This window comes from Branchiostoma floridae, unplaced genomic scaffold, assembly GCF_000003815.2.
Source record: "Branchiostoma floridae strain S238N-H82 unplaced genomic scaffold, Bfl_VNyyK Sc7u5tJ_1489, whole genome shotgun sequence".
NCBI lineage: Eukaryota > Metazoa > Chordata > Leptocardii > Amphioxiformes > Branchiostomatidae > Branchiostoma > Branchiostoma floridae.
Window position 1 is genome coordinate 269408 of NW_023365728.1, and position 16015 is coordinate 285422.

General features: G+C 40.8%; 1 protein-coding gene across 1 annotated transcript; it reads left to right on the top strand.

Moving 5' to 3' along the window:
- The first annotated feature begins 14598 nt into the window (after window positions 1–14598).
- Window positions 14599–15752, top strand: LOC118407838 (alpha-N-acetylgalactosamine-specific lectin-like). Its single transcript, XM_035808376.1, has 2 exons — window positions 14599–14988; window positions 15439–15752. The coding sequence occupies exons 1-2, from the start codon at window positions 14688–14690 to the stop codon at window positions 15447–15449; spliced, it is 312 nt and encodes a 103-aa protein (XP_035664269.1). The 5' UTR covers window positions 14599–14687; the 3' UTR covers window positions 15450–15752.
- The last annotated feature ends 263 nt before the right edge of the window (window positions 15753–16015 follow it).

Below are 16015 nucleotides of genomic sequence, written 5' to 3' on the forward strand. Positions count from 1 at the left end.
CAGAGCAAACAAAACAGATGCATGCACAATGTTTAGTTTAACACCAATGTGTGAAGACTGTTAAGACCAGTACAAATGTCAAATGATTCCTTCCGCCTGTATGTCTTACAATATTACTTTTTCTAAACTTCTACATGTACAGGTTGTGTTATTTCGAAGTTATGAAAAGTCAAGTTGATGTAATGATAGTTACAGGATGTATGTAAAAGAGAAATACTATTTGTTGAGCCCTCTTTCAGTGGATGGAGACTGTTCAGTAACCAAAATTGTATAAGTATGGCCTTTTACTTTAAAGGAATATGATCCTTGTGTGATGGAAAAGTAAGAAAGTATTTACCAGTGGTGGATGTAGGATAAGTTTCAATGAAATTTGTCTGAACTCATGAATTTCGGTTACTGAAAGATTTCCAGCGGAGGGGTGTAAGTGTTTGCGGTGCCTCATGGGTTTGTAATGTGCTAATTAGAAAGCAATGTTTGGCTGTAAATATGCATAAAAGGGTTCCAGAGGGATATGTGATGTATAAACTACTGATAGTGGCTAAAGGTGGAACTGGTGCGTACTGTTACGGTAAGGAGAGGATTTTCAGACATTTTTATGTATAGTTTTTGTGCGATCAGCTTTACGAGCAGACTGATTAATTGATATGAAATGATGACACAGAACACAGACCGTCCTGATTTCCCAAGTAGTCATGGCAGCGTTTCAGCAGGAGTACTTTCGAAGGTATTGCTGTAAGTACCAAGTTATTTACTTATTTGATTGGAAACACTGTCACAAGAAGTTACACACTAAGTCACTTGTCTTGCAAACCCTGAACAATGGAGTCTGTAAACATGTTAGCTCTTTGTATTTATTTCTGGTGCGGTTGATTTAAGAACTTGTTATTCACGGATGGAGAACAAATCACCCGGCTGTACTTGTAATGACTTAACAGTCGTTTTCTACAGAAGGCCTCACCACTTTCATTTCTTGGTTCTTACAAAAAGACGGAAATGGAAAAACAACAGGAAAATCGAGCTGGTGGAATTAATGGAGTGAACATAGTCTCCAGTTTTCTTGATGTCATCTTGTTGAGTGTTTATCTTGATTTTTTTCCAGAACCAAGTAAAAGACTTGGTGTGGCCGAATCAACTCATGGTGCACCAAAGACTCTGCCCACGTCAGTAGAATGTATATAGCTCATGTCAGTTTAAGAAAATAGTTAAGAAGTACATCAAAAGGACTGAAATAGGTCTGTAGGATGTGCATAAATGTCTCAGTGTGGCCTTAAAGTTTTTGGAACGGAAAAATTGTATTTTTTGCCAAGGTTCATCAGTATGTTTATTTTGCAGTGCTTAGAGCAAACCATAACAATTAGAGTAGAAAGAATATTAATATAGCCATTCCGGCTGTAAGCAACACATCACAAACCTGGTGTGGCTGGCTGAAGACTTGGTGTACAGAACTTTTCACATTTGCAGAAATCGGGTTACAAGGAAACATCACTTTGTCATGGCAACATGTTTGTTAACAGGTTAATGGTTTTGTTTGTACCCTGAATTACCCAGAGGTCTCCATTTGTCCCAGCATGCAAAGGGCGAGAGAAGCTTTCCACAAGCTGCAGTTGAACAGAATCTGGTTCTGTGTTATTTGCCCCGTGTTTCCGTTCAGTTCAGTGCTAGCAGTTAGACGAGGTTCCTTGCTTTGCTTCGGACTGAACCATTTGAACTCTAACTACATGCTAGCGCAACATGTAGCGTCAGTCATCTTTTGGCTATGCAATGATTGAAGCTTGAGGATGTCATATCAATATTGAATCCACGATTAGCACGGCCGCTCCTTCCCCACGCCAATCCTGACCCTGCTGTGATGCCATTCCTGTTCTATCTGGTTCCATGCTACTATTTTGTGTTATACTGTTGTTAAGCTTACAATCTCATACCCATAAGGAATATTATTGCTTCGGGGTAACAGAATAAGCTGTAGAGACGGCGGATGTACAGTATCATGTATGGATTATTCTGCAGCCAGGAACTATACTTTTCTGCATTTGTAAGTAAATGTCTTTTCAACTGTGAAAAACAATTAAACATTAATCAATAAACAGATTGTGTTTCGTGTGGTTCATTACTTGCATGTATTTTTCTCGTAATAATGTACCAGATATTTACATGACAACCATTTTACATTTCAAGCTTACAAATATGAATTGAAAGTAAACTAGAGTTCGGGGACCTCATACCTCCATGAAATATTCATTGCTTTTTGTGGATGTTATGTATGTTGATGGTCGGTTGTATTTGAGAGTGATGGATATTACTGTTATGGGAGAGAACTGAGTTTTTTTACAAAAACAATGTCATTCTGATTAGGAAATATAAATATGTGACACAGATATAGCCATTCCGGCTGTAAGCAACACATCACAAACCTGGTGTGGCTGGCTGAAGACTTGGTGTAGAACTTTTCACATTTGCAGAAATCGGGTTACCAGGAAACATCACTTTGTCCTGGCAACATGTTTGTTATCATGGTAATGGTTTTGTACAGAAGTCAGCGGTTACTACGGAGGGTTGTACCCTGGCTAATGTTTCGGTGGCCGCAGTCAGAAAGAAACACTTTTGTCAATGTTATCATTGTAGAATTATGAATAATTCAAAACTAGATTTGTTATGGGTACATGGTATTTGTATATGGATACCCACTCAAGGGTTTGACTTGTGAATGACGATCCTCCTGAGCAATGAAGCAATACAACATATTACCGTACTATGTAAGTTAACCCTTAAAAACTCTTTTGAAGGGGGTGGTAGAGCATTCTGAATATTACCTGAGTTTTGTATGACTGTTACGCTTCCTTTAGGAAGTGAAAGTAATGCTTAAATGACTATGCAGCTTTTTGGGGTAGAATTAATTAATTGTGTAACTCATTAACATGACGGAGTCTGAAGAAGGTAGAGACTAGTGGATGATCATATGCTGCCTGGTGTCAGGCCAAATTTCGCTCCTGCCAAATATTTGTCCCAACACTGCTTGGGGGTTTCGGGTATACATGATGTGAGAAAAATGCGTCACACCTGTGTGGTCGGGTAATTGCCAAGCAGACGTCTGAGTGGACTAACCATCTCAGGTCACGATGTGGAGGCTAACCATAACCCTTACACGACCCTAACCCTAACAGCTCGAGTTATTGAGGAATGGGAAAGTCATTTTGTCTTAACATCGATGGGCGTAGAAACGCTTTGTAAGTAGTGCCCATGATTCAGTGTGGCCACGTTCTTGCCTCCAACAATGTAATTTGGTGTTGAACAAAGAAAACGCCATATCTGTTACATGGTTACCTACATAGTGTAGTAAGTCTAAAATGTAAAATGAGTTGTAAGATGATTTTTAAAACTCTATATGATCAGAAATGAAAGACGTCACTTAACATGCGAGTTCTTATTATACCTGAGTGAGTAAGAGTTATGACGTATTGAAAATTGACCAAGAAACATGTAACCTAGATGTGCTTTGTACAAATGTTCCAGAAACGTGAAATAATCCAGTCTATACGATTATTGTATGGTTCATAGTAATGAGCTTGAATGACAAGCCTTCTTTTAGTTTCAGTCTTTTAGATCTACATGACATTTAGTAAAATATTATCTGTAAATGTATTCCAAGAAATAGTGTTCTACGAAAGAAGGAAAAATTAAAACTAGATGTTAGATTCTATAACATTTAAGTTGTTCTTGATAATTTTCTTGTTGGAGGAATAATAATGTTCGATTATTGTCAGGTTTTGGAGACAGACAGTACTACCGCCAAAAAGCAGTTACTCAAGCAACTGGATATGATTTTGGAAACGGTCAGACGTTTCGGATAGAATCCACTATCCTTCGTCAGTGACACTGAAGAGATCTGGAAGAAACAGGTCTTTTATACTCTAACTATGAATGAAGACAATTTCAGATGTCCAATAGGAAAGGTTGTAAGACACTTCAGACTGAAGACAATTTGGATTCCAAAGAAAACAAAGCTAAGCTAAAGTCAAGCTGAAGACAATTTGGATTTCAAAGGATAGCAAGGCTAAGATACAGTTAATGCAAATGAGTCAATTAGCCCCTGTTGTTTTAGTTGCAGGAGCTAAAAGTTTTGTTGCGGGGTGGGGGGTGCTATGTCCCAAGTGCCAGAAAGTTCCATGCGTAGTCCCCCTTTTCTGTTGAGGGTGGGATTGTATATTCTCTCATATATGGCCTCTCTTACTCCCCGTTCAAACCAGCGGGCTTCACGGTCTAGGACATCGGTAGATTGGAGTTTGAAGGAGTGTCCTTGGTTGTGTTCTATGTGGTTGAAAACAGCAGAAGAGTAGCCGTTGGCCTTGGTTACTACCTATATCGCTTATGTTTTTGCAATATGTGACATTGTCGTTGATCATAAGATATTAAATTCAAAGTTGATAACTTGACTGTTTCAAAACAAACATTTCTTTCGAATCTTTACCGAAATAGTTCATTCCAAAGATTCCAATCTTGAATACGCAGTCCAAGAGTGTACTCCAGTCACAGGCAAAAAAAGCTTCATCATGTATTGCAAAACTGAGCCTGTCGGTTCGCAGTGGAAGGTATTCTGATTTCGGTCTGTTACTGGTAAGATTATACGACATAGAGATGTTATTTACGCATGCATAACACACTGCTGGAGATAGAATGATTATTCATTCTGTATACAAGGTCGACGGAGTGCGTCCGACAATTTAGAGGGGTAAGTCTCTACAGCTGCCACACCTGTCCGAACATCTGCCGGGTGTCTGCCGGAGACGAACCTATGAAGGTGGCAACATTTTAAAGAAAATCCACCGAGTGCCCGCTGGAACATCCCGCTTATTTGTTTACCACGACATGTAAACAGCCGGTGTCCCCCCGACTTGAGAGCTCGGCCGGGGCTACACTGACGGGCACCGGGGCAATTGGAACCTAAGCCTAAGACTAACGTCACATTGCCACAAAGGGGCCGGCCGGGCAGCTTTTGGGAAAGTAAAGTCAGATGTAAAAGACAATAAAAACACAAAACGTGCCAAAAATGATTCAACACCATGTCTTGTGCATTTTTTTAGCATAAACTTTAATTCTTCGTTTCCGCAAACAGCCCGGTCGGGCTTCATCCCCCTTTCTTCCAGCGGGAGGTTGTTTTGCTTCAAATGATGGTGTGACAACATTTCATGGGCCAGCCCAGCAAACTTCCCATGGCGCCTAATTGTCAGATATAATCACCATCCACTCTGAGCTTAAGTTACTTACTGCTGGCTAAAATATAAGTGGAAACATAGACAATCACTTTTAAAACAATACCTCCATTATTTATTGAGGTAAAAACAATACTTCTGAGGCTAAATCGACTGATAAACACAAACATAGTCCTGACGGTATGAAAACAGATTGGAACCATATATATTTCTAAACTACCTTACAGTCTCAGAAGTTCGTCAGTCTAAAACGGCGGGAACTGGGGTGCGCAGAGGAAGGGTCTCCAGAAAAACACGTGGATTCAATGATTATAGAAACAGTTCTCACGTACCAACCCTCTGATGTTTCTCCCTCTCAGTCCAGATTAACTTTTTTCCCAGAAAATTAGTCTGCCACTTGCTGAAAAACAAAATGCCATTCGCACCACCTAATGCCACGTCATCCGTTTAGATAAGACAAAAGTGGCCTGTTGTTGGTGTGTTGTGTTTGCCGGGTATATTGTGTATTATCATAGTGGAGCTCAGTTTTAGACTAGAGTAAGACACATGTTATATTGTACTACACTATTTGTCTGTCCCTTTCATGCTACCTGCAATTAGCCCTCGGGGCAGAATCTGCAAGAAACCAGATATCATTATATTCAATTTTGCGTTTCTTGGATAAGACACTTCTACTGGTTATGCTGAACTGTAAGGACCACGTAGCGTGTGTATAATTAAATGTAAACATGCGCGTGAAGATATATATGTGTGTGTGTCACTCACTGTGTGCGTCCATGTATGTATATTTATATACCTAAAATCTATGTGTTTGGGTTTTGTGTTTTTGTGTGTGCATAGGCACGTATATGTATATGTGTGTGTGTCACTGTGTGCGTACACACACATATATATATATATATATGTGTGTGTGTGTGTGTTTCTCTGTGTGTTATTGTGTTTCTTGTTGTATGCGTGCATGTGTGTATGTGTGTGTATGTATGTGTGGGTATAGGCACGTATATGTGTGTGTGTCTGTGTGTAGTTACAGACATTCTTATATTCGAAATTTTATTGACAGTATGCGAGTATTGTTGCGCTGTGTCTTGACGTTTCTGACACCTGTCAATCACAGTCATTGTAAAATAACATGACCATATGGCTGAAATAAGAATAGCACACGGCGCTATGTTAGAGTGTGCTTAATATATTTTACCCAAAATGGCAGGAAGGGTCTGCGACATTTAAAAAAAAACGCAGCGATTCCATGACTTCACTGATTCACTTTTTGATGATTCCCATCCCAGCCCAGATTAACTCCTTATCCCAGAAAATTAGTCTGTCATTTGCAGAAAAACAAAATGCCATTCTTACTGCCTGATGCCACGTGACACGTCATCCCTCTATATTCATATTTCATATACCTGAATGAAACGTCTGTTGTTTTGTTTGCGTTTTCTATGCTATTCTAAGTGTAATTCTGTGCCTGCCCTCCCCCCGAAGGAATAGTTCGTGCCAACTTTCAAAATCTGAATTGACCAATCACATCTCATTATTAGCATAATGATATACAGTCAGCATGTTAAACCTATAATATCACATATGTATTATGTTATACATATGAATATATATATATACTGCATTCTGCCTGGTGATAAGCGAAAAGATCGCAGTCACGGTAAACACACCCAGAAAGCTGTCGCCACCTAGAACTCGAGACACATCTTCAGGAAGCAACAACGTCTTGAGTCACATCTTCAGGGAGCGGTAACGTCTACAGAGGTTGCGCGTGAGTAGGGATATCTGAATTGTACTTAATCTTTATGTTTTCCCTACATACAATAGCTTGAGCTTCCAATTCCGAGGTAGCTTTTTTATTAACAAAATGGTTTGGGCGTGTCCTTTCGACAACAACAGTTTCAAACCAGATAGACTGCTTCTTGGTATGTATTTACGTGGATTACATTAATACTTGTTGTTTACTGTCCATAATGACCTTTTACACAAAATGATGGGTGAATCTTAAACTCTATAAAAGTACAAGATCTCAGGAAAAACAATTCAGGAACAAGCATGTCTGAAAAGTACACGTCAGCAACAAGCCCAGCTAATACAGTAGATGGGGACTTCAAAGCTCCGTGTTGATTGGATTTGTCTGCTGCTCCCAGACTCCTTCACGGCCCTGCACGTTCGTTGGCTGGAGGGAGGGAGGGAGGGAGGGAGGGAGGGAGGGAGGGAGGGAGGGAGGGAGGGAGGGAGGGAGGGAGTTCGGGAGGGAGGGAGGTTAGCAAGAGAGGGGTAGGTTTGTGGACGGGCATCCATTGTATGCGGTTAAACTATTTTTGTTCGTTCTGCTCGGATATCAGGACCAAGCCGATAGTATGGGGTGGGGTATCGACGTTATTTCAGGATTGCTTAATTTTTCACTTTCAGTGTGTATCTAAGCATTCACAGTACTTGCTGTAATGTGGCATGTTAGATGAAGATGTCTCAAGGAAACAAACGTTGTTGTGAAGAAACATCTCAAATATGCGACGTACGTCTGTGGTGGGCCTCATGTTCCACATGATGTGCTGTGGCTTCTCTCAATATAGCTATATCATGCAGTTCTTATTAGTCGGTTGCCTTGGCGATTGGATTAGCACATAAGAGGATCCGAGAAACGCATAAGCTAGCGCCATTGGTTAATTGTAATGATGTAATATCCAGGCAGGAGAAAAGATCAGGGGTTACTTTATTGATGTTTTCTGTGTTTCGACGGCGCTATGTAATGCTGTACGCTTTCTTTACGATGAATTTCCCCACTTGTGTGTTTGATAATCATTACCTCCATGTAAAATGGTGTTATAGTTTTGGCTCCGTGTGTCTGTGTGTGCGCGCGCATCCAGTGCAATATAACTTAACAACCTCAGGATGGATTGTGATGATATTTAGTATGTGGGTAGGTGTTCTTCACGCAGCGGTCAAGGTCAATTTTGGGCCTCATGGCGATTGGCCTTAGTACTGCAGCAGAACCGGTTTTTTAATAACTTTTGCCCTGGATATGCTGTGCTCCTGATTTTTTAGAGGTACATACTTTTAGTGTAAAGAAGAAGGTTTGGGCCCCCACCCCTAGCAGCTTGCTCGCGAACCACAGGATGTTTTGCTAAACGTTTTCAGAGGGATAACTGAGTAAATTGATATTCGGTATGCAGGTAGCATAGACAAAAGTATACATAATGGGATACAAATTATGCAAATCAGCGCTTAATTCACATAATGAATTGAGAAAATCTATCATTCCATTGTTTTCCAGTATAGAAGTCATTCATGAAATGATTCGTATATATATAACGCATTTTTGCTGGTGATAGTTTTATAGATTGCCCATTATAGAAACTAGTGCTTAATTTGTTTTCCAAACAAAAGTGTACAGGTTCCAAATCACAGCAGGAGTGGCTCTGCTTGGGCCCAGGTCAGATGACCATAATCAGTTATCCCTCTATTGCCAATGCCAGGAATATGCATTTAAGATTTGAAATAAATATCTTGCAAACACCAACATTCAAAAAAGATTATAACCTTCTTTACAAAACCCATGGGAAACGAATCATGAATTAATCATGGTTTACTTGTATTACCTGTAATTTACTTTCATATCATTGTATTTATTTGTCTTTGTATCCTATGTAGAGCTCCCTTGGAAATCAGTCTGACTGACAACCCAACCTTATTCACATTATTCTGTGAAATCTGGGCAGTTTAGGTGTGGCTAAGGTAGATAAATCTATGTGCTTATTGATTACCTTAAAAATACCTTTGTCCATTTCGGGGCTTTCCGCATCCACATTGGATAGTGGAATGATCGTCAGTCTGCCGTTTGGAGCCGTGAGGACCAATATTCAGGGGCTATCTGAAGACTAACCGTATAAAATCTGCCGAAATGACTGATTTTATGCGATTAGTCTTCAGATAGCCCCTGATCATTGGTCCTCTCGGCTTCAAACGGCAGACTGACCGTTTCAAAAATCATATCCAGTTGCTTGAGTAACTTCTTTTGGATTACATACATTACAGACATACAAAGGAACTGTTTAGTCTCACCCATAGAACAACCAACAGCGATCTCNAGAACCACGCCAGCTGGATCAAACCATTGCACCGAGATCCAGTCTCTATATACCTTTTGTGTTTGGGTTTATCGGGAGGCTGTTTGTGGAAAGATTTTTATCAGTTTAACACTGTAGATTAGGCCATTGTAAACGTTTGTTAGGGGTATTGGCGAAGAGGGTTTTGTAAAATTTAAGGTAGGCTACTATAAAATCAAGGAGCTCCGAGGTTATACTACTACTACCATATATCTCTGTGTAACCTCCTTGATGGGATCAATAATTTACGCACCTGTTCCTGAGGCCAAGGGCTACCAAGAAACGAAAAAAACCATGTTGACAAAGAAAGCTGCGGCCGGCTGCAGTTTGAATCGAAGCCACAAGGGGTATGAATTTCGGCACGTCTTGCAGAGAAAATTATGATAATCAATCCATGGTAAACTTTTCGCAAGGTATCTTCTACAGGCTACATGACAAATTCTAGCGTAATTTGATCCCACGTACGTAGCAAAAATAGAAATGAAGACCCCACTCAAGTTCCTCCTCGTGGGTCATCCGTTACCCGGACTAAAAAAGTGTTCAAACACTGAACGTTTGTACATCGCAAACATTACGGCTGTCCCTTGGCTGTTCTACTTATTACAGGAGGGGTATCTTATCTGTGTTATCGAAATAGAAACAACAATCACAGGTGTGAAGAGGGCCACGCCACATGAGTACATCAAACACTTGTCGATAACGGTATTGATTCTGTGCACGCTGGATGACCGTTCAGTTTATGATTTACCCGGTTGTGTCAGCTCAACATTCCAGGTTGTCCAAAACAAAGCTCCAAAGTTGTCAAATTCTAACATTCAGGTCACCTAAGTTGAACAAAGCCGCTGCAGACACTTAAATTAAACTTTAGCCCCTTTAAGCATTAAACAAGATCTTGCCAAACCGACCGTTGCCTGCAAGTGAGGTGTAGTCGGTTCCCAAGAAAATGAAGAACAGTTGTTAACTCACCTTACGAAATTCTGCGTGTTTGCTGTCCGTTGTTCGCCGCTACAGAGTGGTCCTCTGTATATGATTTACTAGTTTGTTTAAGCTCCACAGTCCTGGCTTGTCTGGCTTAGTCCGCGACCGTCAACTGCATACCTCAGGCCTGAAGAAATTACTGTTTTGTTTTCGATTACCGCGCGGAAAAATTACATTTGGTAGGTAGATATTCTCTCCTTTTCTTAGATTTCTCCCGAAATGAAGCAACAGATACAGGCTAGCAATGTAAAACTTAAAAGCATCCAGACACGGGTATTTTCAACACCATACCTATTTGATGATACAGGCATAGTACTATGCAGGGTGTATATTATGTCAAAATTATGGCGGTGGGTCTGTTTACTTCACTTTCTATATTGCAACAGGAATGGCGAGGCGTTCAAAGACGGTTCCACAATGATCAACTCAGGTCCACAATTTTTGTTCCTTGACTGTTGTCGACCCCAACAAAAGACTAGGGTGGTAGGTATGTGCTATCGGGACGGGTACCCGAAAACTCAACATTGTTTTCCTGGGCCTTACTAAGCTCCAGAGGTTGTCAGAGCTCGGCACGATCCCAAGGCATAGTACCCGAGGGACTGACCTGAAATGTCTTCCCACGTATTTTTGGATCGATCCGAACATTCCGACAGGGAATAGAGAAGTCTGGGAGTCAGCCTTGATAAATAGAGTCGTACATCGTAGGAAGTTGACATACCTTGTGGTGGATTGTTTGCAAAATATCCTAAGCCCCCCTTTAGTTGTACATGTACTAGAAGTGCAAATTTTAATGGGCGCATTATATCGAGGGTAGTTGCTGTTAAATTGCTCACTCATCAAACTGTTTTTAAAAAGTTCAGAAAGTGAGACATTCTAGGTGCCGTATGTACATGGTTGGAGATCCGGATGACAGGTCGCGTAAATGACGCCATCTTACAGCTCATTGCAGTACTGCAACACTAAGCTGGTTTGCCACTTGGGTGTTGTTTGGGTGAAGACCCCAATTTTTTTGTAGAAAATCACAAACACAAACATCTTACGTGTGTTGACTGACTACAGGTTTTGTGTCGAACACAGACAATATAAGACTAAGAAAAAAGAATGAAAATTGTTTTTCTCGCATGGGTGCATATGTATGAATTCAACATAGTTTTCTTAACATGATAAAAAAATAGAATGTCTTTAAAGATTGTTTTCGATACCTCTCTTTCAATATGTAATTAAGAAACAAAGAAACCGATTGCGTGTCTCGTGATTTGTCTCAGCCGTAAACGTGCGCTGTTTGCCACCCACTCAACATAATTCTCTTTCATCTTTGGTCTCCAATTTCTTCATATTCTGCATTGTGTCTCGGACCCCGCCTGACGCAGGACGTGTATTTTTTTTTCTGTGCTGTAACCTGACAAGTCGCACCATGCCGGGAGGGCAGCAGCAGTCCCAAACTGGTGACACAGGTAAATATGTTTGTGAAAATATCTTCTTTCCACACATATCAGCAGCAAACGTGAAATCTTATTTATTCAATTACCCAGTGCCTTGCTCCAGTAATATCAAGCCATTTTAGGCAACCACCATGATCAAGCAATGTTTTCCTTTCAAAATTATGTTTACTCGATCGATGATGCTAGTTTTCTAACTGGTCGCTCCGTTAACTGTGACGTCATAACCAGTCAAAATTCGAGTACTAGTCTGGCGACCAAAAACTTGAGTCTGAAGTACGTTTTTTGGATAATTAGAGAAGTGTTGTTACCAAGATGATTTTATCATACTTAATTAGCATATGTATATATATCTTTGCCACTAGGAGAATAAGGATGTCAATTGGCGCAAACGCGGTTGTGTTGTTGATAAAACTATGCTAATATAGTTAGTGAACATGTCTTTGTTAAAATAATGTACCGTTTCAATTTCATAAAATCTTAAAGCGACTGTTATTCTCCTAAATACATACCGTCGGCGCCAATTTGATTTTTGTAATTTTCCACCAGGCACCACACCCATGCAGCAGCCGCAGACTGATTGGCAGGCACGTGCGGACGCCGCTGCAAACATACCCAACCCTATGTACGCCTCCAGAGCAGGTAAAACTTTGTAATCCTGCTGTTTTTGCCCTGCCCCTGTCTCTTTCTTGCCCTTTTGGGTCTCGTCACATGCATGAGACGTACGATCACAAATAGAGGTGGGTACGAGTACGGTGCACCGGTACAAAACCGTTTTTTTCTGTTGGACCGGTCCGGAAAAATGGACTTGGAAAAATTCAGTTGACCGGATGTTGGACCGATTAGAAAATAAACAGATTATGCCTGCTGGCGTTCACGTGTTTTGAGGCTTATTGTTAAAAGAAAATAGCAAGAGTGACGTTACTTAGTTGGTGTTTTCAAATATAGAATACTGACCTACTTCCTATTGAATAAATCAAAAGATGTATTCTTAAGTCAGTCTAAATACGGATAAAAATTAAGTGTTGTAAGATGATTAGAAATGCATCCAAAACAGCTTTTCAGTGGTAAAATGATGTTTTTAATGGTCAGTGCCCTGATCGATTTTGATTCTTGGTGCAAAATAGAAAAAATATAACCTTGATGCTGTTTATGGCACGGTGGTGACACTATTGGGCACTGCGGGGTCATTGTTGGGGCATCTTGCCACTTGCGTTATTTTTCAACTTTTATAAAAACGTCGCGCTTGTAACCAGCACATCTGGGTTCGCTTGCGTCACCTCTAGGTTCCGTGAAAGTACATCTGCGTTATCGAACCCCGTAGTGACGCAAGCTTGCCCCAAGTGCAGTGAGACACTACATTAACTCGACTGCAATTCAGACAAATCTGACTTCAAAGGCAATCTATCGACGCCCTCTTTAATTTAAAAAAACCCTGCAACAAACGGTCCATTAAGTTAAAGGGGCATATCATGTGATGATCAAAACTTTCTCTTCTGGCAGCCTGCTTCGTTTTAAGAAATTGTTTAGTGACAAGGCGTCACATGGGAGCTATACCGTAATTTAATATCGACATACGGTATATGTATTTGTATATAAAAGATGTTTCCTAAATTTACCTGTATTTACCTACTGCGCTCTTGATCTCAGCAATTTACATGTGGTCTTTTATTGCGATGGAAATTAAGGTTCAATGTTTAAAAAAATCATTTCTTGTTTTGAATAGCTCTTATTTTCTTACAGACTACACGCATTCAGATGCAGGGAGCGGCCAACATACTCCATTTAGCTTCGTCCGCTCCCACCAAAGCTACATGACCGCCGGCATTGCCGTGCTGCTTAGCCTGGTCGCTGTTGGACTCGCTCCTCTGACGTTCATCAATAAAGAGGTAAACACTGGTACCGCTTAAAAAACAAAGTCTGCTTTTTCATTTTTTTTGTATGTTTGGTATTAATTATGACACGTGTATACGTTTGCAGGAGATATATGGACTGTCCACCGCTTTTGACACCTTCAAGCGCGACCAAGACAACATGTCCACCATTGTTGACGCCTTGAAGCGCGACCAAGACGACATGTCCACTATTGTTGACGCCTTGAAGCGCGACCAAGACGACATGTCCACTATTGTTGACGACATTGGTGCTACTGTTGACGCCTTGAAGCGCGACCAAGATGACATACGCCAACTGTCTACCACTGTTGATGCCTTGAAGCGAGAGCAAGACGACATACGCAAACTGTCCACCGTTGTTGACGCCTTGAAGCGTGACCAAGACGACATACGCCAACTGTCTACCACTGTTGACGCCTTGAAGCGCGAACAGCACAACATATCGACCACTGTTGACGCTTTGAAGCGCAACCAAGACGACATGCGCCAACTGTCTACCAATGTTGATGCCTTGAAGCGAGAGCAAGACGACATACGCAAACTGTCCACCACTGTTGACGTCTTGAAGCGTGACCAAGACGAAATGCGCCGCCTTGAAGCGCGACCTGGACAATGTGCACAGCCGAATTGCCACCTTTGGTAAGTCGGTTTCCGTTGTTACTTGAACTACTTGTGATGGTTTATTGAATTATTATATACCCCAAATCAATAATGCACTTAACGTTACATTACTTGTATGCTTGTGCCTGTTGTCACATTTAACATAGTGTTCTCTTGACTCAAATCAGTTATTAATTATGCTGGTAAGAATTAAATTACACAACCTAACGGGGATATATAGCCTTCTGATGTAAAGTAAATGTGATGATATTAATAGTGTAGAATTCTGGAGCAATATCATCGATGTCTATACACACGACTGTTGTTGACTCAATCTTTTTTCCAGGATCTTGTCTTCATGGTTACACATTGTTCCGTGGAATCTGCTACAAGGTCTTCAACAGATTTAGTATCTTCAGGGGAGCGACCGCGGCCTGTCGACAAGACGGCGGCACCCTTGCCATGCCCCGAGACGCAGAGACCAACGCCTTCCTGATCTCTCTGTACAAGCCCGTGAGAGCCAACGGGCCCTTCTGGTTCGGCCTGCACGATCAGCGCGAAGAGGGAAGCTTTGAGTGGGTGGATGGTTCTGCACTTGGGACCTACAACTCATGGGCTGAAGGACAACCGGACAACAAACATGGCAACGAAGATTGCGTTTATTACTCCACAAAGACCGCCTGGATCAAGTTAAGCTGGAAAGAAAAGTGGAACGATGCACTGTGCAACATGAAGCATCGTTTCATATGCCAGACTGTTCCAGGTATTTCTTATAACTGTACCATTTCCTGAAACCTTTTCGTTTAGTAAATATGGTCTTGTTATATACAGTAGAAACCAGTTAACTTCACAACGGATTAAGGCACACTTGTGTTAATTGCACGGAATACCAAAATCCCTAACCGGTGCGTTCCAGCTGCAAAACTTCGCATTATTGCACCACACGGATAATTGCACGAAATACAATGGCAATTGGGATGTGCAGTTTAACGGCTTCTGCACTATTTATTTTTACTACGTAAATATGGCACTTTTTATTACATATTCACATATTTGTATCATACTAAGCATGTAAGATTATCTCAGCTCTAGTCACTAACTATGTCAGAACATTTCTCACCCCTGTTATTTCTTTTATTTTTTAATCGCTCTTTCTTGTATATATTTTCTTCACATCACCCCTGCTGATAAAAATTCTGCTCATATTTTTCAGGACGTCCTTAGGCAACCGATGGAACTCTCACCACCACTGTACAGCGGGTCTTCGTCCATCCGTAGCAAAACTGACCAGTAAAACTTTAAAGAGAGAGATCTTTATTTGCATGTTCCCAACTGGGCTAAATGCTGTGATTTGGTAGTATTACATGGAATACTAAATGGTGATAGAAGCGTATAGTGGTGATAGAAGCGTACAGATGGATAAAAACATTTGGAGCTATGCTATCACAACTATTGTTTACATGCCTCTTTTCCCTTCTTAAAACAGGTGTATACGAATCATGTGTCATTTTATTGTACAATGTAGTCTGTGGCTGTCATTATATGAATGAATGAAAGACCTTTATTGTACATTCATGCCTCGACGGGCTAGGTACAGGTCACTGATAACAGACATGACTGATAACAGAATAACAAATATATGAAAAAACAACAGGATACAATTTAACTAGTTGAAGGTACTAAGCTAACAGGATGGTCGACATCTTCTCGCTTCTTTGTACAGGTGTAGATATAAGAACATATAATGTTTGATATACAGGGTTTGTCTAGGCGCATCAAAAATAGAAATT